Source organism: Octopus sinensis, linkage group LG4 (genome assembly GCF_006345805.1).
Source record: "Octopus sinensis linkage group LG4, ASM634580v1, whole genome shotgun sequence".
In the NCBI taxonomy this organism is placed as follows: Eukaryota; Metazoa; Mollusca; class Cephalopoda; order Octopoda; family Octopodidae; genus Octopus; species Octopus sinensis.
In genome coordinates, this window is record NC_043000.1 from 147,772,483 (window position 1) to 147,797,467 (window position 24,985).

General features: G+C 38.1%; 1 protein-coding gene across 4 annotated transcripts in view; it reads left to right on the forward strand.

The window, feature by feature from the left end:
* Nucleotides 1-24,985, forward strand: part of LOC115210215 (serine/threonine-protein kinase 11-interacting protein) — a 97,494-nt gene that overhangs the window by 21,633 nt on the left and 50,876 nt on the right. For all 4 annotated transcript variants that reach the window (XM_029778685.2, XM_036502542.1, XM_036502539.1 and 1 more), the window contains exons 3-8: nucleotides 190-392; nucleotides 6,956-7,123; nucleotides 10,800-10,907; nucleotides 11,075-11,146; nucleotides 13,431-13,560; nucleotides 20,546-20,649. In XM_029778685.2, the coding sequence (XP_029634545.1) occupies nucleotides 190-392; nucleotides 6,956-7,123; nucleotides 10,800-10,907; nucleotides 11,075-11,146; nucleotides 13,431-13,560; nucleotides 20,546-20,649 (785 nt within the window). The remainder of the gene's footprint in view (nucleotides 1-189; nucleotides 393-6,955; nucleotides 7,124-10,799; nucleotides 10,908-11,074; nucleotides 11,147-13,430; nucleotides 13,561-20,545; nucleotides 20,650-24,985) is intronic.

Here is a 24,985-nt window from a genome sequence, read left to right on the forward strand (position 1 = left end):
GTTAAACTGCACCGCAAAATGTGGGAGTAGTTAGGAATCGAAATCGTAGGAGACAGACACACAACTTGACTTTTATATATAAAGAAGATTACTAATATCTTCAGTCACTTATTTAACTGTAATTTATGACATATACAACAAAAGACAAGACTTTCATTTTACTTACAATATTATCTTTCGTCATATCAGGTAACAAAATTTTCCGAGGAGAGGGCCGACTTAACCTTTCTACACACACATTAGTCTTTCTTAATCAAGCAACACAGGAAGGTTTCCTCTCCAGCTATCATAAAGAACATGATCTTACAACTGAAAAACAGCAGGAACTGGATAAATTAAAAAGTGACATCCATTTTGTAACTGATGTACTGGTGGACACAACTGCTCTAAAGGTTTGTTACCCTTGTTTTATTTTGTCTTTTAACTCCCTTCCCCTCCCCCCTGCCATTTATATTTAACCCTTTCGTTACCAACCCGGCTGAAACCGGCTCTAGCTCTTTGGTACAAATGTCTTGTTTTCATAAGTTTTGAATTAAAATCTTCCACCAAACCTTAGTCACAATTTAAGTTCCTAACACTAGCTGACTGATAACTGAGTTATTTTACTAAATTCTTTGTTATACTTAAAGTAATTGAAAGAAAAACAGAGCATCTCAAAAGAAATACGGTAACAAAAGGGTATCCTCCTCATGTTTTAACCCTTTTTAGCATTTAAACCAGTTATATCTGGCCGAAATATTCTACCTGTTTTATGTTTAAAATGTCAAGATCGGGCTTCTTACACCTATCTTATATATAGCCCCGGGCCGACCAATGCCTTGTGAGTGGATTTGGTAGACGGAAACTGAAAGAAGCCTGTCGTATATATGTATATATATATATGTATGTGTGTGTGTGTTTGTGTGTCTGTGTTTGTCTCTCTAGCATTGCTTGACAACCGATGCTGGTGTGTTTACGTCCCCGTCACTTAGCGGTTCGGCAAAAGAGACCGATAGAATAAGTACTGGGGCTTACAAAGAATAAGTCCCGGGGTCGATTTGCTTGACTAAAGGTGGTGCTCCAGCATGGCCGCAGTCAAATGATTGAAACAAGTAAAAGATAGTAAAGAGTAATGTAATATATTCACAAGGAGTCACTTGTAATGATGTGTCTGTCTGTTGCCTTTCCAATCTTATACTATGAGTAATACAAGATGAGATCAATAATAATGGTAATGCAGCATATGCCCAATAACTTGAACAATAAGGAGGGTCTATAGTTCTTACATAAGTAATTTGCTAATTTTTGTACGGAAGAAAAGTATAGTTGATTGCATTAAACCCAATATATCATTAGTATACATCGGACCACTCTGGCTCAGGTATCAAACACCTTCACTTAAAGGTTTGCTTATGGGTTGCAAGTTCAAAACCTTGTCACAGTCATTTTATTCTTTTAGGTTTGAACTTCATATCACAGGATGGTCATGGTTAGAATGTCTTCAATCATAGCTATGTTTGATCAAAGAAGCAAATTTGTCCACTTCTGTCACAGTTTAAATCGTGGCCGTTCGCCAGCCTCGTCTGGCACCTGTGTCGGTGGCACATAAAAAGCACCCACTACACTCGCAGAGTGGTTGGCATTAGGAAGGGCATCTAGTCGTAGAAACATTGCCAGATAAGACTGGAGCCTGGTGCAGCTTCCTGGCTTCCCAGACCCCAGTTGAACCGTCCAACCCATGCTAGCATGGAAAGCGGACGCTAAACGATGATGATGATGATTGACCACCCATGTAAAGGATTTGTACTTAGGAATAAAAATGGTTACAAATTAAATTCTGTGATGCATTTAGTGTAAAATTCTACTGTCTCTGCTATTCTCCATTCTTTGAATTTATTGTTGTTTTCTAATAGCTACAAATTGAGTTTCTCTTTCCATTATGCAATGAATGATTCTGAATATTTGTTTATTTATAAAAGGATTGTTGAATCTTGTTGATGTTGGGCTTTTAGCTTCATGTGATGTGAGAATGAGTTGTCGCATTTTCACTTCACTTTATTTGACTAAACTAACTTGACAAATCTGTCTGGTAGCAGATAAATGAATTGTGGACCATCAAATGTTCATATATTTTGTTTGACTGATCATTATCAATTGGTAGGCAATTAAACTTATGGAACAGATGTAGCGAAATGATTTAGGAGTTTATTTCTCTATCATGAGGTCCCAAGTTCGATCCCACTATATGACACCCCAAGTTAGCTTAAGCCTTGTGGGTGAATTAAGTTAACGGAAACTACAGGAACTGTTTGAAATCCTATTATGTTTGCTGAAATGTGTACCAGTGGCATGAATTATCTACAACTACAAATTTGAAACTTAAGAGGCAGTTGTATGGCACTCACCATGGTAAGCAGTGGCTTGAAGAACAAAAATACAGCCACTACTTCACTGTTCTTATGATTCATAGTGTATTTGTGTATGTGTACATACAATTGCTTCCCTCTTATGACCAGAGATGTATTATATATCAGAATAGCCCGTGGGATTCAGAAGTTTACCATGTTGCAAGACCAGATCATCTGTTTATATTTATCATGCAGGTGATCAAATTGAATTTGGAGTACATCAATCTCACCAGTCTAGGAGGGTCTGCAAAGGTCATAGACACTGACTGACCACTTCTAACTAACTTCTATCCAATGATATGTGTCCTCCTATCATAAAGTTTTACATAGCGGAGTAGATTACAGGACACTGTAGACTATATTAACACAGGAAATATCAAAGATATACTACATTTACACAAGTACTCAGCCCTCTCAAATGTGTGAACTCCACTTTTTGCAAATCAGTAATGTATTTTATCCTCTTTTGACACTTGAGTGTCATGCTAATCCCGCCCCCCACCTCCTCCACTTTGATCCTGTTGTTTTGTATTAAATATCTTGTATTATGTGTATGAGTAAATATGTTAATTATAAATTAAGCACCCTCTTAGGAATGCTTTCAGTCATAATATCCCTTTAAGCAGATTTTAAGTTTACTGGGGAAACAGGTGAGTGGTTTCTCTCCAAGGAATCACTTAACTAATTCAAGCAAGTGTGAAGTAATAAGCATGAGTAGTAGTAGTAGTGTAGTAGTAGTAGTAGTAGTAGTAGTGGTGGTGATAGTGGTGGTGGTAGTGGCAGTATTAGTGATGTTTTATAATAATAATAATAATAATAATAATGGTTCAAATTTTGGCACAAGGCCAGCAATTTTGAGGAGGGGAAAAGTTGATTTCATCAGCTCCAGTGTTTAACTGGGGCTGATGTTATCCCTGAAGAGATGAAAGGCAAAGTAGATCTTGGCAGAATTTGAACTCAGAAAGTTAAAACTGATGAAATGCCACTAAGCATTTTGCCTGGCATGCTAATGATCCTGCTAGTTCGTTGCCCTTTTTTTATAATGATAATAATAATAACAAGAATACTAATAATGAACCCAACTGCTCTCAAAAATTAAGTAAAAATACCTGAAAAATTATCCGGAATCCTTGTCTAGTACTGGATCGATCCCAAAATCTAATCAGTTCGTACCAGTCATGAGGCCAAACATCCCTGAAAGTTTCATCCAAATCCATCCAGTGGTTCATGAGATATCTTGTCCATGGAAAACAAACAAACACAACTGTAAACAATACCCCCGCCTTCGCTAAGGTGGAAGTAATAATACACACATATAGGTACAATTAAATGATATTCTATCAAATAATGTGGTTCTCTGCTCTGTCATGACGACCACATTTTCTATTGTATTTCAATTAATTTCTGTATTATTTATCATGTACAACCAAAAACAATATGTTGCAGTTGTTTTGTAATTGCAACAGATTTAATATTTCATGCTTTATTTTATTTTTAAACTTCATTCAAATAGAACCAACTGACTCATTGTAATTATAGCCTCATTGTAATTATTATCATTACCATTGTTATTATTAGCACTTATTCTTTGTTACCTCTCACTACTGTCTTGAGTTCAAATCAGATGGAAATGAGTTGGCGTTTCATCATACTCTTTTACTTGTTTCAGTCATTTGACTGCGGCCATGCTGGAGCACCGCCTTTAATCGAGCAACTCGACCCCGAGACTTATTCTTTTTGTAAGCCCAGTACTTATTCTATCGGTCTCTTTTGCCGAACCGTTAAGTAACGTGGACATAAACACAGCAGCATCGGTTGTCAAGCAATGCTAGGGGGACACACACAAACACACACACACATATATATATATATACATATATACGACAGGCTTCTTTCAGTTTCCGTCTACCAAACCCACTCACAAGGCTTTGGTCGGCCCGAGGCTATAGTAGAAGACACTTGCCCAAGGTTCCATGCAGTGGGACTGAACCCGGAATCATGTGGTTGGTAAACAAGCTACTTACCATACAGCCACTCCTGCGCATATTTATAATTTTGTTTTAAAAAAAACATTACCAGCTTTACCCTAGAGTTAACTAAACAAATTAGCTGGTACCTATTTTATCAAATCATCTCTTATAAATAGATGGTGCCAGTGCCTAATTTTTATCATTATCATTAGGCACATAAAAAGCACCATCCGAACATGGCCGATGCCAGCACTGCCTTGACTGGCTTCTGTGCCGGTGGCACGTAAAAAGTACCAACCGATCATGGCCGCTGCCAGCCTCCCCTGGCACCTGTGCCGGTGGCATGTAAAAAGCACCCACTACACTCATGGAGTGGTTGGCATTAGGAAGGGCATCCAGCTGCAGAAACACTGCCAAATTAGACTAGAGCCTGGTGCAGCCTCCTGGCTTCCCAAACCCTGGTCGAACCTTTGAACCCATGCTAGCATGGAAAACAAACGTTAAATGATGATGATGATAATTCATCTTTCTTTTTTTATTATTGAATTCTATTCAGTGCTTCACATTATTGCTAGGGTTAATTTTTTTTCTACCTACCAAGTTTACTTACCTAGTTCCTTTGCTTCCTAGAGAGCATAGGCCATTGACAACTTTTCTCAACTGTTCTCAATTCTGGGTTGTCTCTTCTGCTTCTCTCTAGATAGATCCCTGCTTCTTGTAGCTTCCTTTCAAATTTTGAAGGGCTTTTCTCTCAGGTCTTGTTGGTTTTGAAGTTTCATCGATGCTTCTGTACCTTTGCTGTTTTCATTTGAGAATAGGTGGTCCATATTATTCAGGCCTCTCTCCTGTAACCTGTCCAGTACGGGCGGTCCTGCCAGGAGCTTGTGCTCTGCTGGCATAGCACTCAGGGTCATTGAGGCATGCAAGCCACCACACTGCAATAAGGATTGGACCTTGTAGTTGAATAAACTAAGTACAGGTGATATACTGAGGTCAGTTTAATTGGCTATAAAGTCTCCCAATATATAATTGATCTCGTGTCCTGTTGAAAGAAATCATTATAGAAATTAGAATAACATCTTAATGAAGTGTAGCAGGGGTGGGAGCAAAGCTTCTCAGGTTTGCTAAAATGATTCAACTTTCCCAGCAGATCTTCCTGGTCTGATTTTCATTATTCATTGGATTAGTTGACTTAGACACAGACCATGGGATTGCACCTAGAAAGTTACCCTCCTAGACACAAGTCCGGGCGAGGTTGTTTATGGAAGACGAGCAGTCGCCCATGCATATCAGCCTCCCCTCTCCACGCCACCAGTGTTATCCAAGGAAAAGACAAAGGTCGATACAGCTTGGCACCAGTGACGTTGCAACTCATTTCTACAGCTGAGTGAACTGGAACAACGTGAAATAAAGTGCCTTGCTCAAGAACACAACACGCAGCCCGGTCCGGGATTCGAGCTCACAACCTCACGATCGTAAGCTCGACGCTCTAACTACTGAGCCATGCGCCTTCACTGGATTAGTTGACTAGGGTAGTGAAAACTATGAATAGTATCAATTACTTGGCTGTACAGTCAACTTAGATATAAATTTTAAACAGGACCCTGGTAATAGGAAGCTGATTAAGTTGCTTTAAATGTAGAACGACTACAGATTAGATTTTAGAATTTAGTTTCATTATGAGTTTTGCTTCAATTGATTCAGTTAATTTTTGATATGCATGACTTGCTGGATGTGCTTAACCGCTTTATGTTGTTTTCAGTAGTTTTTTCAGAAATGAAATGACTTAATACTATAAAGATACAGTGGAGAAAGAAAGAAATTGCTATATAAACTTAAGTAGTATTTCTTTAGGTCATTGAGTAACTAATGTAATCTTAACTTTTTATTTGTAATTAAGAAGGTAAATATACTGCAGTGGTTTTCTATTTTACCAGGTCCTCAAGAGCATGTAATTCTGTTATTGTAAACTAATGAACTATACTATTCCCCTGTTATTTAATACATCTTTGAAATTTTGTCTTTGTGTGCCCTGATATATCTTCACCTCCAGTTTCTCTCTTTTGCAACTTGAGTAAACATGTATCTCTCCTACAGCAAAGTATCCATTCTTATCCCTCTATCATACTTTAACCTTTCATCAAAGGTTAAAGCACAAAGCCACTTCCTTCAGTATTACACACCACCTCCATTGAAGGGGCCTTATCTTGTGAGTTACTTGGTGACATCACTGGTGCTGGTGCTATGCAAAAAGCATCCAGTACATGCTGTAGTGGTTGGCATTAGGAAGAGCATCCAGCCGTAGAAACCATGCCAAAGCAGACATTGGAGTTTGATGCAGTCCTCTGGTTTGCCGACTCCTATAACTTGTCCAGCCCATGCCAGCATGGAAAATAGACATTAAATGATGATGATATAAATTGCTTGACCGGACCAGTGAAAGATATGTGCTATTGTCAAAATATAGTGTGTTGGTATCAGAATAGAAATGTTTCTATTTTTTAGTCCATCAGTTCACTTTGCTGTGGCTCTCACAAAAAAAAAAATACATATATAGAAAGAAAGATATTTATATTTGTTTCAAATGTCTAATTGCAGTTGTACCACCAGTTACATACAATACAAGGACCACTTGAAATTGGCATGTTCCAGGCATTAACTGAACTAAATATTAACCGTGTTCCTATTCATCTTATACAAGGGATTGCAAAGCTTAGGTCAACATTGAAACAGATTACAATCAGTCGAAGTTTGCAGACCTTAGAGGTAAGAATTCAAAATTATTATTTTTTAAGTTCACATTTTGCTTTTGTTTTTTTTTGTTTTTTTTTTTTTTTTTTTTTTTGGCTTTTTTAAAAAATTGTTATGTCTATGTGTGTATGTGTGTGTGTGTATTCCCAGTGCTAACCTGTCAGAGAGTTTAGGAAATCTAGATATTAGCCAGTATACATAGAACAGATGTTTTTTCAAGTAAATATCCATCTCAGTGCAAACCAGTCAATTGTATGGCATATCAGAAGATGGTAAGTTAGCAGAACTGGGAGAGGGTTGAACTAAACACTCTGCAGTGTATACTCTGTTATTCCTCTATATTTTGATTGCAGATGTTCTGGGTCAGACTTTGAACTTCCATCTGTACCGAATCAATAACAAAACTGCCAGTATTGTACTGATGTTGATGTGACTAATTATAACTTTATTTCGGTAATTAGTCTTGTACTTCAACAAGGAATCAAATCATAGACACAGGAGTGGCTGTGTGGTAAGTAGCTTGCTAACCAACCACATGGTTCCGGGTTCAGTCCCACTGCGTGGCATCTTGGGCAAGTGTCTTCTGCTATAGCCCTGGGCCGACCAATGCCTTGTGAGTGGATTTGGTAGACGGAAACTGAAAGAAGCCTGTTGTATATATGTATATATATATGTATGTGTTTGTCCCCCTACCATTGCTTGACAACCGATGGTGGTGTGTTTACGTCCCCGTCACTTAGCGGTTCGGCAAAAGAGACCGATAGAATAAGTACTGGGCTTACAAAGAATAAGTCCCGGGGTCGATTTGCTCGACTAAAGGCGGTGCTCAAGCATGGTCGCAGTCAAATGACTGAAATAAGTAAAAGAGTGAAAGAGTGTATGCTGAAGCAATTTAGTAGTATGACTGTGTGGATATGAAATTCATTTTACAACCACGTAGTTCCAGATTCATGCCCACTTCACACTACCTTGGGCCAGTGTCTTCCACATTGAGGTCTTGGATTAATCAATACCTTGTGAGTGGAATTTGGTAGGCACAAACTGTACAGAAGTTTTGTCTATTTAAATATAATGCTCTCTCTTTTACTCTTTTACTTGTTTCAGTCATTTGACTGCGGCCATGCTGGAGCACCGCCTTTTAGTCGAGCAACTCGACCCCGGGACTTATTCTTTGTAAGCCCAGTACTTATTTTATCGGTCTCTTTTGCCGAACCGCTAAGTGACGGGGACATAAACACACCAGCATCGGTTGTCAAGCAATGCTAGGAGGACAAACACAGACACACACACACATACACACACATATATATATATATATATATATATATATACATATATACGATGGGCTTCTTTCAGTTTCCGTCTACCAAATCCACTCACAAGGCTTTGGTCGGCCCGAGAATATAGTAGAAGACACTTGCCCAAGGTGCCACGCAGTGGGACTGAACCCGGAACCATGTGGTTGGTTAGCAAGTTACTTACCACACAGCCATCTTTTTTTTTTTTTTTTTGCTTACATGGGGGATCAGGGTGATGGTACGGTAGTTTGCGCAGTCCTTGGTATCTCTTTCTTTGGTATTGGGATGAAAACTGACCTCTTCCACTCCCTTGGCCACTTACAGGTTCTCCATATTCGTTGGCAAAGCGATGTTAGTGTTTTTGTTGGTATTGGCTTGAGTAATTCAAGAGTGATACCGGAATGGACATGGCCAATCTGAGGGAAGCGGCCCAGGATAGAACTAACTGGAGGACACTGATCCAACGAGTGACCGAGAGTCGACTTCGACTGAGCGGATAGAGGGAGCATATCTTTTGGCCAAGGATATAAAACTTTGGCAAACACCCCTCCCCCAAAACTGTTGCACTTCAAATGAAGTTTCTTACAATATTTGTTCTACACCAGGTTGCAGACATTCCCTTTTCACTCCTACCTTCAAAGATCCTGTGAACCAGCAAATGGCTGGTTGGAGACCTGTAATCAGTGCTATCATGGTTCACCAATTAAAAAAGTAGCATGCCTTACCCACAATCCAATTCTAGTGGTCAAATGTAAACTCACCACTTTAAGCACTTCACCACAGTTTCTTGTCAGATTGTTTTTTTTTTGTTTTTTTATTATCTTTAGTATTGGAATCCAGAAGATGTAGCTTTGTTTATTGAATTATTTAGCATAATAATAATAATAATGAAATTATAGGCGTAGGAGTGGCTGTGTGGTAAGTAGCTTGCTAACCAACCACATGGTTCCAGGTTCAGTCCTACTGCGTGGCATCTTGGGCAAGTGTCTTCTGCTATAGCCCCGGGCCGACCAATGCCTTGTGAGTGGATTTGGTAGATGGAAACTGAAAGAAGCCTGTCGTATATATATATATATATATATATATATATATATAATATATATATATATATATATATATGTATATATATTTATATATATGTGTGTGTGTTTGTGTGTGTCCCCCTAGCATTGCTTGACAACCGATGCTGGTGTGTTTACGTCCCCGTCACTTAGCGGTTCGGCCAAAGAGACCGATAGAATAAGTACTGGGCTTACGATTTGCTCGACTAAAGGCGGTGCTCCAGCATGGCCGCAGTCAAACGACTGAAACGAGTAAAAGAGAAAGAGTATTGTATACAGTGCTCAGGTGCACCACAATATTAGGAGATGAAGAAGTTTAGTAGTCCACCTTTTAATGGTGAGCTTAGACATTAACTTTTAAGAATTATAGGTATGGCTGTGTGGTAAGAAGCTTGCTTTCCAACCTCATGGTTCTGTGTTTAATTCCACTGTATGTTCTGCTATAGCCTTGGGCCAACCAAAGCCTTGTGAGTAGATTTTGTAGATGGAAACTGAAAGAAGACCATTGTACGTACGTACGTACGTACGTGTGTGTGTGTGTGTGTGTGTGTGTGTGTATATATATGTATGTGTGTGTGGATATGTGTGTGTGAGTGTTTGTACTCCACCACCACCACCACTTGATAACCAGTGTTTATATCCCTGCAACTTAGTGGTTCAGCAAAAGAGACTGATAGAATAAGTATCAGGCTTTTAAAAAATATAAATAATGGGGCCAATTAATTTGACTAAAAATTCTTCAAGATGGTGTCCTAGCATGACTGCAGTCTAATGACAGGAACAAGTCAAAGATATAAGAATATGATATAGGCGCAGGAGTGGCTGTGTGGTAAGTAGCTTGTTTACCAACCACATGGTTCTGGGTTCAGTCCCACTGCGTGGCACCTTGGGCAAGTGTCTTCTACTATAGCCTCAGGCTGACCAAAGCCTTGTGAGTGGATTTGGTAGACGGAAACTGAAAGAAGCCTGTCGTATATATGTATATATATATATGTGTGTGTGTTTGTGTGTCTGTGTTTGTGCCCCTAGCATTGCTTGACAACCAATGCTGGTGTGTTTATGTTCCCGTTACTTAGCGGTTCGGCAAAAGAGACCGATAGAATACGTACTGGGCTTACAAAAGAATAAGTCCCGGGGTCGAGTTGCTCGATTAAAGGTGGTGCTCCAGCATGGTCACAGTCAAATGACTGAAAAAATAAAAGAGTAATAGAGCTGATAATGTTACTTCCTTTGTTTCTGTATAAAAATGTATGAATTTTAATATTTTCTTGATGAGGCCTTCATATATTTTTTGGTCTAATTTCTTTTCTTTTTTTTTTTTTTTTTTTGCAGTCTCTTTTTGAAATGTGTGGGGGCGATAGAAGTGGGCCTTCAAATTGGAATCATCTAATTTATGCTGATCTTAGTCAGAACAGTATTCAGAAGCTGGATTCATCTTTGGTATTTTTATATGTTTTTTACTTATTGTTTTTATTAATAATTGTTCATTGTCCAATATATTTGCTTTTAATAATTGTGGCCATTTTAAATAATTAACAATGTTGTGTAATTTCCAAACGATGAGATCTAAAAATCAATCCTATAAATTCTTAATTTCATTATATTAGAGGTTACTGCCAGCACTGAAGTATCTGGATTTGAGCCACAACAATATTCAAAACCCTGAGAGACATTTAGAGGTAAATTGTCATTTCTTGCTGTTTATAAACAAAACCATATTTGATGATGCATGTTGAACTGAAATGAAGAATTTGTCATGATATAAGGGGGTACTGACAAGTTCCTGGCTTTGGGTAAAGAAAAATTATAGGAGGATCAGTTAATTATGTTTTTATTCAACATATTTCCCTCTCAGATTCACACACTTTTTGCAGTGGTCTTTCAGTTTTTCTAAGCCCTGTGAAAATTCGGCTGCTTAGGCCTCCAACCAGGTCTTTCGCGATACCCTTAAAGCTGGGAACTTTTTAGCACTTCCTTGTATATTCCACAGATTAGTTGTCAACTGTAACTGTAACATTAAAATGGATTTAAAACAATATGTCACTCATAAATAGTGTGCATAAAGATATGTATAGGTAATGTATATAAATGAAACAAAGAGAAATTTAAAGAATTGTGTATAAAGAAAATAAGAATAAAATGTAAAATAGCTGAGGGAATATACAAGGGGAAGACAGTATTTGTTTATTAAGCTAAAGTGCTAATTAGTAATTTTGTTGAAATCTCCATACATAGTCTGTTTTTGAAATGTAAAAATTTTCCTGTATGAATAGGTAATGAGACCCTTGTTGAGATTTGAACCATAGTCCTCAGATTTTCTCTGTCTAGAACCACAAACAAAATTCCATAAAAGGAAAAGTGTTGCCAAAAAAAGGTATTAATGCCCATGTGAATATGGCCCAACCAATCAGTACAGACTGATATATTCATGGCTGAAGTAGCAATCTTCAAAGGAAGTATGCAAGGTTTCCTGCCAAACAGATTGGCTGAAGAGTCTAGGACTTTCAAGCCAACATTAATAAATAAGCAAGAGAATTCAACTTTAGGCAAAACTGTCCCATGTTTTTATGGATCATTTTGCATCACCTTCTTATGGCATTTTCTCAGTTCTCACTCTGGTTAACCTAATGGAATTCTGTCAGTTGTTCTCTCTTATTCTCTTTCACTCATCTTATGTAACATGTTTATGTTGTCTTCAACAAAAGGTACCGACTTTAGCTTGTAATGTTAGTAACACATATTGATCATATACAGTGGTTTATTTTCCTTATACAAGCTCCCTTACATTATCCAGCAAGTTATATAGAGGATTCCTAACAGTTATGTTTGTTGATCATTGTTTCATTAATTTATTGAATGTCCATTTATAAATAGAACAATGTTGGGTTAATAAAATATTTGAATACTCAATTAAGCATTAGTGCAATTATTGTCTACACATGTGACCTATCCCACACTGTGAAGAATCAACGACTATATGACTAACTACCAAACTAAGAATATTTGTGTCCCTGGTATTGACAACAAGGCGGTGAGCTGGCAGAATCGTTAGCACGCCGGGCGAAAAGCGTAGCCGTATTTCGTCTGCCGTTATGTTCTGAGTTCAAATTCCACCGAGGTCAACTTTGCCGTTCATCCTTTTGGGGTCGATAAATTAAGTACCAGTTATGCACTGGGGTCGATGTAATCGACTTAATACCTATGTCTGTCCTTGTTTGTCCCCTCTATGTTTAACCCCTTGTGGGTAATAAAGAAATAGGTATTGACAACCATAGATGAGATAGAATAGTATACAGCATATTAGATAGATCATAGTTCTCTAAATGAGACATAGTTTTATTAAGGTATACACTTAAGATATTTAATAACAATGGATTGAGTGAGGATGACAAAAATTGTTGATTCATGTTAATCTTCTGTTACACTGAGGGGAACGAACGCTCATTATACATTTGTTTCAGATAATTGTCTAAAAGTACATTAATATCATAATGCAGCAGGATTGGTGTCAGAATGTAAAAGACTGTAACTAAATACAACAAAGCATTTTAGCTGAGTTCAGATTCTGCCAAAGTCAGCTTTGCCTTTCACCTTTCTGAGATTGATTGATAAGATAAATATATAATCAAATATACAGATATCACCCACCAAAATTGTGGTTTTCAACTAATGCTAAACATCAATACTTTGATTGAAAACTATTTAAAATGTATTGGATATTAGACTAGACTCAAGATCAGTTATTGTGGTCAGTGTGAAGCATAGTTGGTGAAATCAATTTCTTGATTGTCTTTAAATAGGAAAAGGAGTAAAGTGGACTCTAGCAGAATTTGAATTCAGTGGGGGTAAAACTAAATATTTCAAGGATTTTAGTCCAAAGCTCTGCTGTCTCCATGAATGTTTCACCACAATCTTCTTTAACAATATCTAAAATCCTTCTTTCTTAACATTTTTTTTTTTTAGAATCTGTTGTATGTTGAACAATTAAACTTAGCTTTCAACCATCTGACGACACTTCCACCACTGTCTACTCATACAAAGTCCTCAATCAAAACTCTTATTCTTAGAAACAATAATTTAACAGATCTGAATGGTAAGATATCAAATTCTCATATATTTTCTTTTCAATTTTTCATCATAATTTTAATATTCATCATCATCATCATCATCATAGAATTTGTTTTAATTATTAATTTCTATAGTAATTTTGTATAAGTTTTCATCATAATTTACACTCCACCTCCTCCCCACTTCATCATCATCATTATTATTATTGAGGTGGCAAGCTGGCAAAACTGTCTGTGCACTGGATGAAATGCTTCGCAGCATTTTTTTCTGACTCCTTGTTCTGAGTTCAAATTCCACCAAGATCAACTTTCATGCTTACAGGGTTGATAAAGTATGTACTAGATGACTACTGGAGGGGGGGGGTTCAATATAATCAACTAATCCCCGCCTCCAAAATTTCTGACCTTGTGCCTTTAGAGAAAGAATTATCATTGTTATTTTTAAAGATTTTGTTTTCATAATTTTTAATTTCTATCAAATTAGAATATTTCTCTTTGTATAATTTTCTGAACTACTATACTATTTTCTGAACTACTATACTGTTTCAGTCCTTTCTCTTAAATCTCAGCTCATATCACATGAATTACTCCTGAATATGCACTTGCTCTTCGACTAGATTAAATCTAAAGCCCTTTATTGCTAAACTAAAGTTAGCAATGTCTTTGTGCACTGTCAGTACATGTGTCAGTGTTTTTTTGTGAATAAGGAGAATATTACCATCTAACTTTAGGAATAAGGTTCCTAGTTTTAGTCCAAACCAGAACTGAGTACATAATCAAGAATAAAGCATTTGACACCAATTAGAAATGGATTGATTGAAAATATTTTAACCTTTTAGCATTTCAACCAGCCATATACAGCCCAAATATTCTACTTATTTTATCTTCACCTGGTCATATCTGGCTTCTCACACCTAATCTACAATGTCATTCTAAAAATAATCACATCATCAAAACTTCAAAGTTTCAGTGAACCTACTGAAATGCATAAAAGTCTCTAGTAGTATCCATCTGGTATCTGCTGGTTAACCTATTATAACAAGAAGGACTTGAAAAATTTGACCACAATCATATCATAGATAATAAGGCTACTGGTTCCAAGTCCTTCTTGTTATAATAGGTTAACCAGCAGATACCAGATGGATACTACTAGAGACTTTTATTCATTTCAGTAGGTTCACTGAAAAACGGTACAAATAAATAAGCATTACATTAGACCAGTGGTTTTCAACCAGGGTTCCGCGGAACCTTAGGGTTCCGCCAGTACAGTCCAGGGGTTCCGCAAGAAGTTACAAAACTGCTAAAATCGGCAGTAATTTTTAATTCTCCTGTGCAGATATGTGTGCATAAGACTATTAAATTATTGCACAGGGGTTCCTCGAGCCAGTGGAATGTTTCCTTGGGGTTCCGCTCCAGCAAAACGTTTGAAAAGCACTGCATTAGACAGAGTTATCTGAATGCTAAAAGGTTAAATATACATCCTAAAGATCTGGTTAATAGTTTGGAAATTTGTGATCTCAATAATATCCCATTAAGTTTTGCTTGGTATAGATTAAAAACACGATCCCATACTGAATGTGTGATGCAATAATTTCTACCAATTACTTATTAGCAAAATTTGTATATATTCTATATTAAAATATGTTGTTTATATTACTGTATTTGTTAACGAGATTTCATGACCCAACTAGTGAACTTTTTACAAAACTTTTTACATACTCTGCTGTCTTTGTTTTGCATTGACACAGCTGACATAAGTAAACTGAAACTTTATATATCGACTGTTACTGTTCCATTCAATTAATTTCGGCAAAAAATAATTAGGTTAAAGCAAGGAGTGGTTGTGTGGTAAGTAGCTTGCTAACCAACCACATGGTTCCGGGTTCAGTCCCACTGCATGGCATCTTGGGCAAGTGTCTTCTGCTATAGCCCCGGGCTGACCAAAGCCTTGTGAGTGGATTTGGTAGATGGAAACTGAAAGAAGCCTGTCGTATATATGTATATATATATATATATATATGTGTGTGTGTGTATGTGTTTGTGTGTCTGTTTTTGTCCCCCTAGCATTGCTTGACAACTGATGCTGGTGTGTTTACGTCCCCGTTACTTAGCGGTTCGGCAAAAGAGACCGATAGAATAAGTACTGGGCTTACAAAGAATAAGTCCCGGGGTCGATTTGCTCGACTAAAAGGCGGTGCTCCAGCATGGCCGCAGTCAAATGACTGAAACAAGTAAAAGAGTAAAAGAGTAATCCTACTGAGTTTAGAGAGAAGAATATAATGAGTTTTGGTAAGCCATTCATTAGTTATATTTGTGAAGTGAAACAGTTGTAGGTTGTAATTAAAACTAGGTCACAACCTTGTCTCACCTGCAGTCTACCTTGTATGTTATCTGTAATGACAATAGTTAAATTTAACCACAATCATATCATAGATGATAAGGCTACTGGTTCCAAGTCCTTCTTGTTATAATAGGTTAACCAGCAGAGACCAGATGGATACTACTAGAGACTTTTATTCATTTCAAATGTTTTAGATTTGAAAGCGGGGACAAGATGGCTTGATCTTGTGGAAGTAGCATTTATAATCTATAAATAAATTGAATTTTATTCATTGCCCTCTCATGGTGAGTTTGAATAAAAACAAACAATGGAAACCCGATACAACTGAACCTCACTGGTTGGTGAAAACACTAGTATTTTATATTCATTGCAAATAGATACTAACTGCAGTGCCGGCTCAGTTTTGTTTGTGTAGGTGTTCCGAAGCATCAAAAGAGGTTTCGGGCTTTGTAGTTTCCTACAAAGTTTTGTGTTCCTGGAAAAATCATTGGAAACTTGTTACATTATACTATTCTATATTAGTGTCCGGTGAGCTAAAGTTTTTCAAAACTGATGGTAACACCTTTTGGGGAGAGTAGTAGAAAAGTTTATATGGGTAATGGGAGTCGAAGGGAAGTGATAGGGGGTGATAGATGTATCTGTACAGTTTTTAGCTTTAACCTTTGACTCCGATATAAATATTAACTTTGAAAGAATCTAAGTGTAATATTATGATAAATCGTTTTTTAGCCACAATAACCACAACAATGTCAATAATAATGACATCAACAATAAATAACAGACTTCAAAAAGTGAATAAGTAAATAAACAAAACCTAATATAAACCACCTATGCTGAGAGTATTCACCTTAACTAGAGTAGCAGCATATTCATTTATAGTACCTGGAATTAAATTAGTCCAGCATGAAATTACATGCATCATCATCATTATTTAATGTCCAGCCTCTCGCTCAGGGTAAAAGGTAGACTGTATGACGCATGTGTACGAACAGCCATGCTACATGGCAGTGAAACATGGGCCGTGACTGCTGAGGACATGCGTAAGCTCGCAAGGAATGAAGCCAGTATGCTCCGATGAATGTGTAATGACAGTGTGCATACTCGACAGAGTGTAAGTACCTTGAAAGAAAAGTTGGACCTGAGAAGCATCAGATGTGGTGTGCAAGAGAGACGACTGCATTGGTATGGTCATGTGGCGAGAATGGATGTGGATAGCTGTGTGCAAAAGTGCCACACCCTAGCGGTTAGGGGAACCTGTGAAAGAGGTAAACCCAAGTAGACCTAGGATGAGGTGGTGAAGCATGACTCTTGAACATTGGGCCTCACCGAGGCAATGGCTTGTGACCGGGACCTTTAGAAATATGCTGTGCTTGAGAAGACTTGGCAAGCTCAAGTGAGACCATAACCTTGTGGCCTATGCCAGGGGTGTAACCAGCCCACTTATGCATATCTTCCCTTCATTGAACACAAATCTCTGCTTGCGAAGACCTGTTGAGGCAAGTGAAATCGAAATCAAATTCGATGATTGGCATCCGTGCTAGTGGAGTGCTAAGAGTACCATACGAGCATGATTGTTGCCAGAGCAACAAGCTGGCCTCCATACAGATGGCATGTAAAAAAACACCATTCGAGCGTGATCGTTACCTGCATCGCCTTACTGGCACTTGTGCTGGTGGCATGTGAAAAAATATTCAAGCGAGGTTATTGCCAGTGCCGCTGGACTGGCTCCTGTGCAGGTGGCATGTAAAAAACACCATTTGAGCATGGCCATTGCCAGTACCGCCTGAGTGGCCCTCATGCCAGTGGCACGTAAAAGCACCCACTACACTCTCGGAGTGGTTGGCATTAGGAAGGGCATCCAGCTGTAGAAACTCTGCCAGATCAGATTGGAGCCTGGTGCAGCCATCTGGTTTGCCAGTCCTCAGTCAAATTGGCCAACCCATGCTAGCATGGAAAGCGGACGTTAAACGATGATGATGATGATGCTGACTCTATGCTGGCATATGTTGGACAAATCTGAAGACTGCATTGTGCTCTAATGTCTACTTTGGTATGGTTTCTGTGGTTGTATACCCTTCCTAATGCCAACCACTTTACAACATGTAGTTAGTGCTTTTTTTTTTATTTTGTGACACCAATATTAGTGAAGATGCCCTGCAACCTGCATGACTAAGATCCCCAAGAACTGAGGAGTAGGGCTGTAGTGGAGTGGGAAATGGATTTATGCTAGGAGATGACGTGTGAAAGTGTGAGTGAATAGGTTTCTTTCTGTTAAGGAAGCAGGCATTGAATGTAGCAAGGGGACACTAAAAAACTATTAGGAAAAGAAAAAGGGTGACAGTTAAAAAAAGTTTGAGAAACACTGTTCATTGTCATCATCATTGTTTAATGTCTGCCTTCCATGCTGGCATGGGTGGAACAGTGTGACAGGATCTGGCCAGGCAGAAACCTACACCAGATTTCTCTGTCTGTTTTAGCAGGATTTTTACAGCTGGACGCCCTTCCTAACACCAACAACCCAGAAGAGTGGACTGAGTGCTTTTTACATGGCACAAGTACAGGCAAGGTCAGTTTTGGCAAGGATTTTACTGCTGGATGCCCTTCCAAATGCCAAGCACTATACTTTGTGGACTGGGTACTTTTTAAGTGGCACCTGCACTAACAGGGTCACCAAGTAACTTGCAAGTCAAAAATCAAATGATAGAAGCTTATAGTGAGACATAGAGACAGAAACATGTCTTGCTGTAGAGGAGGTACAAGGTTACCCAGCTGGAGAGAGAGATCAGGAATGAGGACAGAATCAAGTGTGCTGCCATAAAGGAGATACATGTTTACCCAACCTGAGGGTAGAGCAGGAGAAGGAGAGAGTGGGCGACAGCAGGCTAGAGATGGTGGCAAAGTGCTGGGCATGCTCACAAGGGAGGGGGGATCAGAATATAAATGGAATGGTTGAGTAAAGGAAGAGAGAGAGATATAGAAGGTGGCAAGTTCCAGGGCATACCCTTGAGGTTTGATGGTCATAATATAAGTGACAGGACATTGCCAAAGAAGTGTGATTAGAGAGTGAGGAGGGAAATGCAGCGAGTGGTGAAAACCTGGGTATATATGGGGTGGGGTCTACCAGATAGCAATGGTACAGAGAAACAGGGCCTTGCCGACAGGATTGGGGAGTGAGAGGTTAGCATATTGCATGAAGGAAATGTGAGGAAGAGAAGAGATGTAGTTTGGTTTGTTGGGGTAGGGTGTGTGAAAAGTTTTCTTATGTGTGGGTAGGACACACAGGTTGGTGGGGGTGGGGGACTAACAGATAACAATGATACAGTGGAACAGGGTCAAGAGGACAGGATTGGAGAGTGGAAGGTTAGCATAGTGTATGAAAGTGGAAAGGTGAAGAAGAGGTGTGGAGATGTAATTTGGTTTGTTTGGGTAGGGTGTGTGGAACTCAGTTTCGTTGATGTGGGTGGGTCTAAAATGCGGTTATTCAGTATGCTGGAAATAGCAGCCAAATCTTCCTCATATTGACACTATTGTTTTTTTTAAAAAAGGCAGAGCACATTAGATAATGTATATTTAGATATATTATGCACAAAATAGATGGGATGATTACAGCGGTAATAACTGAGTTTAGGTGGTAGCAATGACACTAGAGTCAAACATTGTTTGACTCACAATCATCTGATAGTTGTTGGTGATTAAAACTCAGAATGGACAGTTTTAAATTTGTCTAATTCATTTAAAAAAATGTTTTGTATAAAACATCACAATGGCCACATGCTAACTCCAAAAGTTATTTTGAAACAAAACTAAATATGTACACACTATACAGTAAATTAGTTTCTTTTACGCTATATATAAGGCGGTGAGTTGGCAGAATCGTTAGCACGTCAGACAAAATACTTAGTGGTATTTCGTCTGCCGCTACGTTCTGAGTTCAAATTCTGCCGAGGTCGACTTTGCCTTTCAGCCTTTCAAGGTCAATGAATTAAGTATTAGTTGTGTACTGGGGTTGATGTAATCTACTGGCCCCCTCCCCCAAAATTTCGGGCCTTGTGCCTAGAGTAGAAAAGTATATATATTATTATTATTATTAAAGCTGCAAAAACATCACAAAATATCAAGAAACTGCTACTCAGAGTTTCACATTCCCATTTGTCGGACAAATCTAGACTGTCCAATGAACAAGAATGTGAAGTTTTGAGTAGCATTTTTTGTGATATTTTGCAATGTTTTTGCAGCTTTGATAATAATAAAGCATATTACTCTACCTCCAGTATTCGAATACTATTTTTCCCCAACTTGTTTCACATTTATGTAGAAAATGGAGAGTATATTTTAGATTAGAAAAGAACTTTGTTTATCTTAATTATGAAAAATAAAAGTCTAAACCTTCCCCACTCCTATTAAATATGTGATGACCCAATATAAATGAACAGTTTAATCACTCTCTTCCTCGCACCCCTCACATTTCTTCACCTTCTATGTTTAAACTTTGTTTGTGAGTCTACTCTGATTCACTTTTATCTCTTATATACACTGTGACAGCTTTTTGTTCTTATCTGTTGGCTATTATTGTTTTTACACATCATCACACTTTTCTTGTCTATTTTGATTACTTGAGATTCTATTCATTTATTTTGTGACTCACCACCTGTCATTCTGTAATCTCTCAGGTGTTGAAGAGTTGGGTTATTTAACGGAATTTGATGCTTCTGGTAACTTTCTTTCTGACCATTCTTGCCTTGCTGTTATATCAGGGATGCATCGGCTAAAAAGGGTGAGTATTTGTCTTTATTTAATCATTTCTATTCCTTTTTGTTTTTTTTTTTACCAAAATACCGGATTTCAGTTATTAGTTGTTGGTATGAGCATGACGACTTACCTTCTTTATAAATGTAAAAAATCATGCCTATGTTAGACATTTACTCACTGTTATTACTCTAAGACTTCCACCTTGTTCTTTTTTATTTTTCCTTTGGGGAAGGGGATTCTCCCTTTTTAATTCTTTTTTTTTTTTTAAATTCATGGAAGATGACTTTATTTTGCTGTTTGATATTAAGTAATATTGTTCAACTTTTAGTTGAGCATGCATGTACAGTGGTAGTCTGTCGACTAGTTAGATGTAACTCCGAATCTCAGCACTTCAAACATCCAAACATGAAACATCTGGTATTTTCAGTTTGGGTCGAACTTTTGTGTTTGATCAGCAGCCTTTTTCTGACCATCTACTCTTTATTTTGAATGTGTAATAATAAAATATTTCAAATTAGCTGTCACCAGTTTAATGAAGATCTGCTTTGGTTGAGTTGAATGAAATGTGGTTGAGTGTAATGAAGATATACTTTGGTTGAGATGGAAGAACAACAAATCTGTTGAAGTTCCAAACATAAAATATTTATTTAACGAAACAATGTATCATTACTATGAATGACAGAAAAGAAATATTTATACCAGAGTGGCTGTGTGGTAAGTAGTTTGCTTACCAACCACATGGTTCCGGGTTCAGTCCCACTGCGTGGCACCTTGGGCAAGTGTCTTCTACTATAGCCTCGGCCGACCAAAGCCTTGTGAGTGGATTTGGTAGACGGAAACTGAAAGAAGTCCGTCGTATATATGTGTATATATATGTGTGTGTGTGTATGTTTGTGTGTCTGTGTTTGTCCCCCTAGCATTGTTTGACAACCGATGCTGGTGTGTTTATGTCTCCGTCACTTAGTGGCTCGGCAAAAGAGACCGATAGAATAAGTACTAGGCTTACAAAGAATGTCCCGGGGTCGAGTTGCTCAACTAAAGGCGGTGTTCCAGCATGGCCACAGTCAACTGACTGAAATGAGTAAAAGAGAGCTCTGCAGTTTGTATGAAATATTGCATGCCATGAAGGACTAGCTGTGAGTGGTGTAGATTCTAGCAGCCAGCTGGTTTTAAGTTGTACATGACCACTGTTGTCATTGTTAGTGTTAAAGTGGCAGAGATGTGACAGCCATCTGTCTTGGCTAAGTTGCGACCACTTGTTTCAGTCATTTGACTGTGGCCATGCTGGAGCACCGCCTCTAGTCAAGCAAATCTACCCCAGGACTTATTCTATCAGCCTCTTTTGCCGAACCTCTACGTTACGGGGACATAAACACACCAGCATTGGTTGTCAAGCGATGTTGGGGGGGGGGGACAAACACATACACACAATGATACACACACACACATACGACGGACTTCTTCCAGTTCCCGTCTACCAAATCCACTCACAAGGCTTTGGTCGGCCCGAGGCTATAGTAGAAGACACTTGCCCAAGATGCCACGCAGTGGGACTGAACCCATGACCATGTGGTTGGTAAGCAAGCTACTTACCACATAGCCACTCCTGCGCCTATAATATAATATGTGCATATAATATATGTCTTGCAAAGAAAAGGTGCCAAAAGATGTAATTGTTAACGATAATCTCATATGTTGTTTACAACGATGGAATTTAATGAGTTAAATGTTTGCTGGGTCTATTGATTTTAGTGGTCAGTTCTTTGCACACATCATCAATCCTTGACAGTATCCTGTTTTGGATATTGTTAATTTTCGGAGCCTGGTGCAGCCTTCTGGCTTCCCAGATCCCCGGTCGAACCGTCCAACCCATGCTAGCATGGAGAACGGACGTTAAACGATGATGATGATGATACAGTTATTTGGGCTCAATTCCTAGGCATTGAGTTGGTGTTTGGGACTCTACTAAATATTCTTGCTGCAAGTGTATCGTTCAAATCTTTGATTTTTAAACATGCATCCCCCCATTTTATTTGATATCAAAGAATATGTCCAAAGAGATTTGGTTACTGCATTGAAGATCTTTAATATCTGTATGAAAAAGCTCTCAATGTTTTACATTGATTGGTATTATTGTTTAGTCCCAGGTCAGCTCTGATCAAAGAGACTTGTAATCAATGGCATTCCAGTTGTAACCATTCTGCTTTTTAGGGGTGTCCAACACTAAATTATCCTTATTTAAAACAGTAGGCTAATATTTCTCATAGTTTGAGTGACCACGATAATATTGATATTTTCAAGGCCTGTTATGATATTTTGTTGTCTTGCCATTAGTCATCATAGCTGAAAATAGGGGCCACTTTCATGGTTGAATACAGGCTTGGTATTAATTTCCAATTTTGGTACAAGGCCACAATTTTTTATAGAAGGTAAGTGGTCAATTAAAATGAACTCTAAATGGATGAACTGCAAAATCAAATCTAGGTTCAAATACCACCTAGATTTGAACTCATAACATAAAGTGATGTAACTAATACTACAAAGTATTTAATCTAGTGCTCTATTAATTCTTTTATTCCATCATTCTTAACAAGTTTGATATTTAGAAGGGCTCATTAACACATGGAGAGATTTTCATTCTGAGTTCAAAACTTTAGTAAAAAGGAAAACGTGCTTCACATGTTTATTGGAGAAAATACATGTGAAAATGTTGATTTCTTTTGACAAGCTATTTGTGTGTTAACGTATCTAGAACAGGAAGCATTAAAAATATGCTACCAAGAAAAGATTATGCACTAAGGACAAAGCAATATCAGTCATCGACTAATGGTATTTTGATTCAATTACTCTTACTCTTTTTACTCTTTTACTTGTTTCAGTCATTTGACTGCGGCCATGCTGGAGCACCGCCTTTAGTCGAGCAAATCGACCCCGGGACTTATTCTTTGTAAGCCCAGTACTTATTCTATCGGTCTCTTTTGCTGAACCGCTAAGTAACGGGGACGTAAACACACCAGCATTGGTTGTCAAGTAATGCTAGGGAGACAAACACAGACACACACACTTATATATATACACATATATACGACAGGCTTCTTTCAGTTTCCGTCTACCAAATCCACTCACAAGGCATTGGTCGGCCCGGGGCTATAGCAGAAGACACTTGCCCCAAGTTGCCACGCAGTGGGACTGAACCCGGAACCATGTGGTTGGTTAGCTTGCTACTTACCACACAGCCACTCCTGCGCCTATATGGTAATTATTGGAGACAATTCTGGATATGTTAAGGTATTACGAGACCTCCTCAGTAAAGCATAGCTGATAGTGGCTTAAAAGCACTTAAAAGCTGTTTGAAACTGACAATAACAGGAGGAAAGAGGTGGGTTAATATTTCTCTTGAAGGTGTTTGCTACAAAATATGCAAATGTAAATATATGTTGAGTTAACATTGCTGAATCACCAGCATGGATTGTTGTAAATTGTAACGTATGTAAACATGTTTACAGTGTCAAATTCTTGAAGCTCTTTCCTCCCCTTTGGAGAAAAGCTATGGACTCTGACCAGACAGAATGGCTTCTACTGTTTAAAATACTCCAATTTGCTCTACTTTATTAATTTGAAGAGATAAGAGCTAATCGTATCAAACTGTTTATTTATTTTTTCTTTCTTGACTTAACAACATTTACATGAATCATCATCATCATCATCATCATCATTATCAAGGCAGCAAGTTGGCAGAATCGTTAGCATGCCTGGCGAAATGTTTTGTGATATTTCACTTGTCTTCACGTTTTGAGTTCTAATCCTTTAGGGTTGATAAAATAAGTACCTATTTCATTATTACCCACAAGGGGCTAAACATAGAGGGGACAAACAAGGACAGACAAACGGATTAAGTCGATTATATAGATTCCCAGTGCGTAACTGGTACTTAATTTATCGACCCCGAAAGGATGAAAGGCAAAGTGGACCTCGGCAGAATTTGAACTCAGAACGTAACAGCAGACGAAATACTGCTAATTTGAAATCATCATCATCATCATTATTATTATTGTTGTTGTTGTTCTTTTCAGGGTCAATAAATTAATTGACTATACCCTTCTCCCAAATTTCAGGCCTTGTGCCTATAATAGAAAGGATTATTATTGTCGTTGTTGTTATTACAATAACAATAATAGTGATTTTTTTCACTTTGACAGAAGGCTACAAATTTGTTGGGAAGGAGAGAGTTGACTAAATTGGACCCCCCCCCCAATCCCCCAGTATAACACTGATACTTAAATCCATAGGATGAGAAGCACTGTCAGCTCTGATAGGATTTAAACTCAGAGCATGGGGTTGGGCAGACAGGGAGATAAATT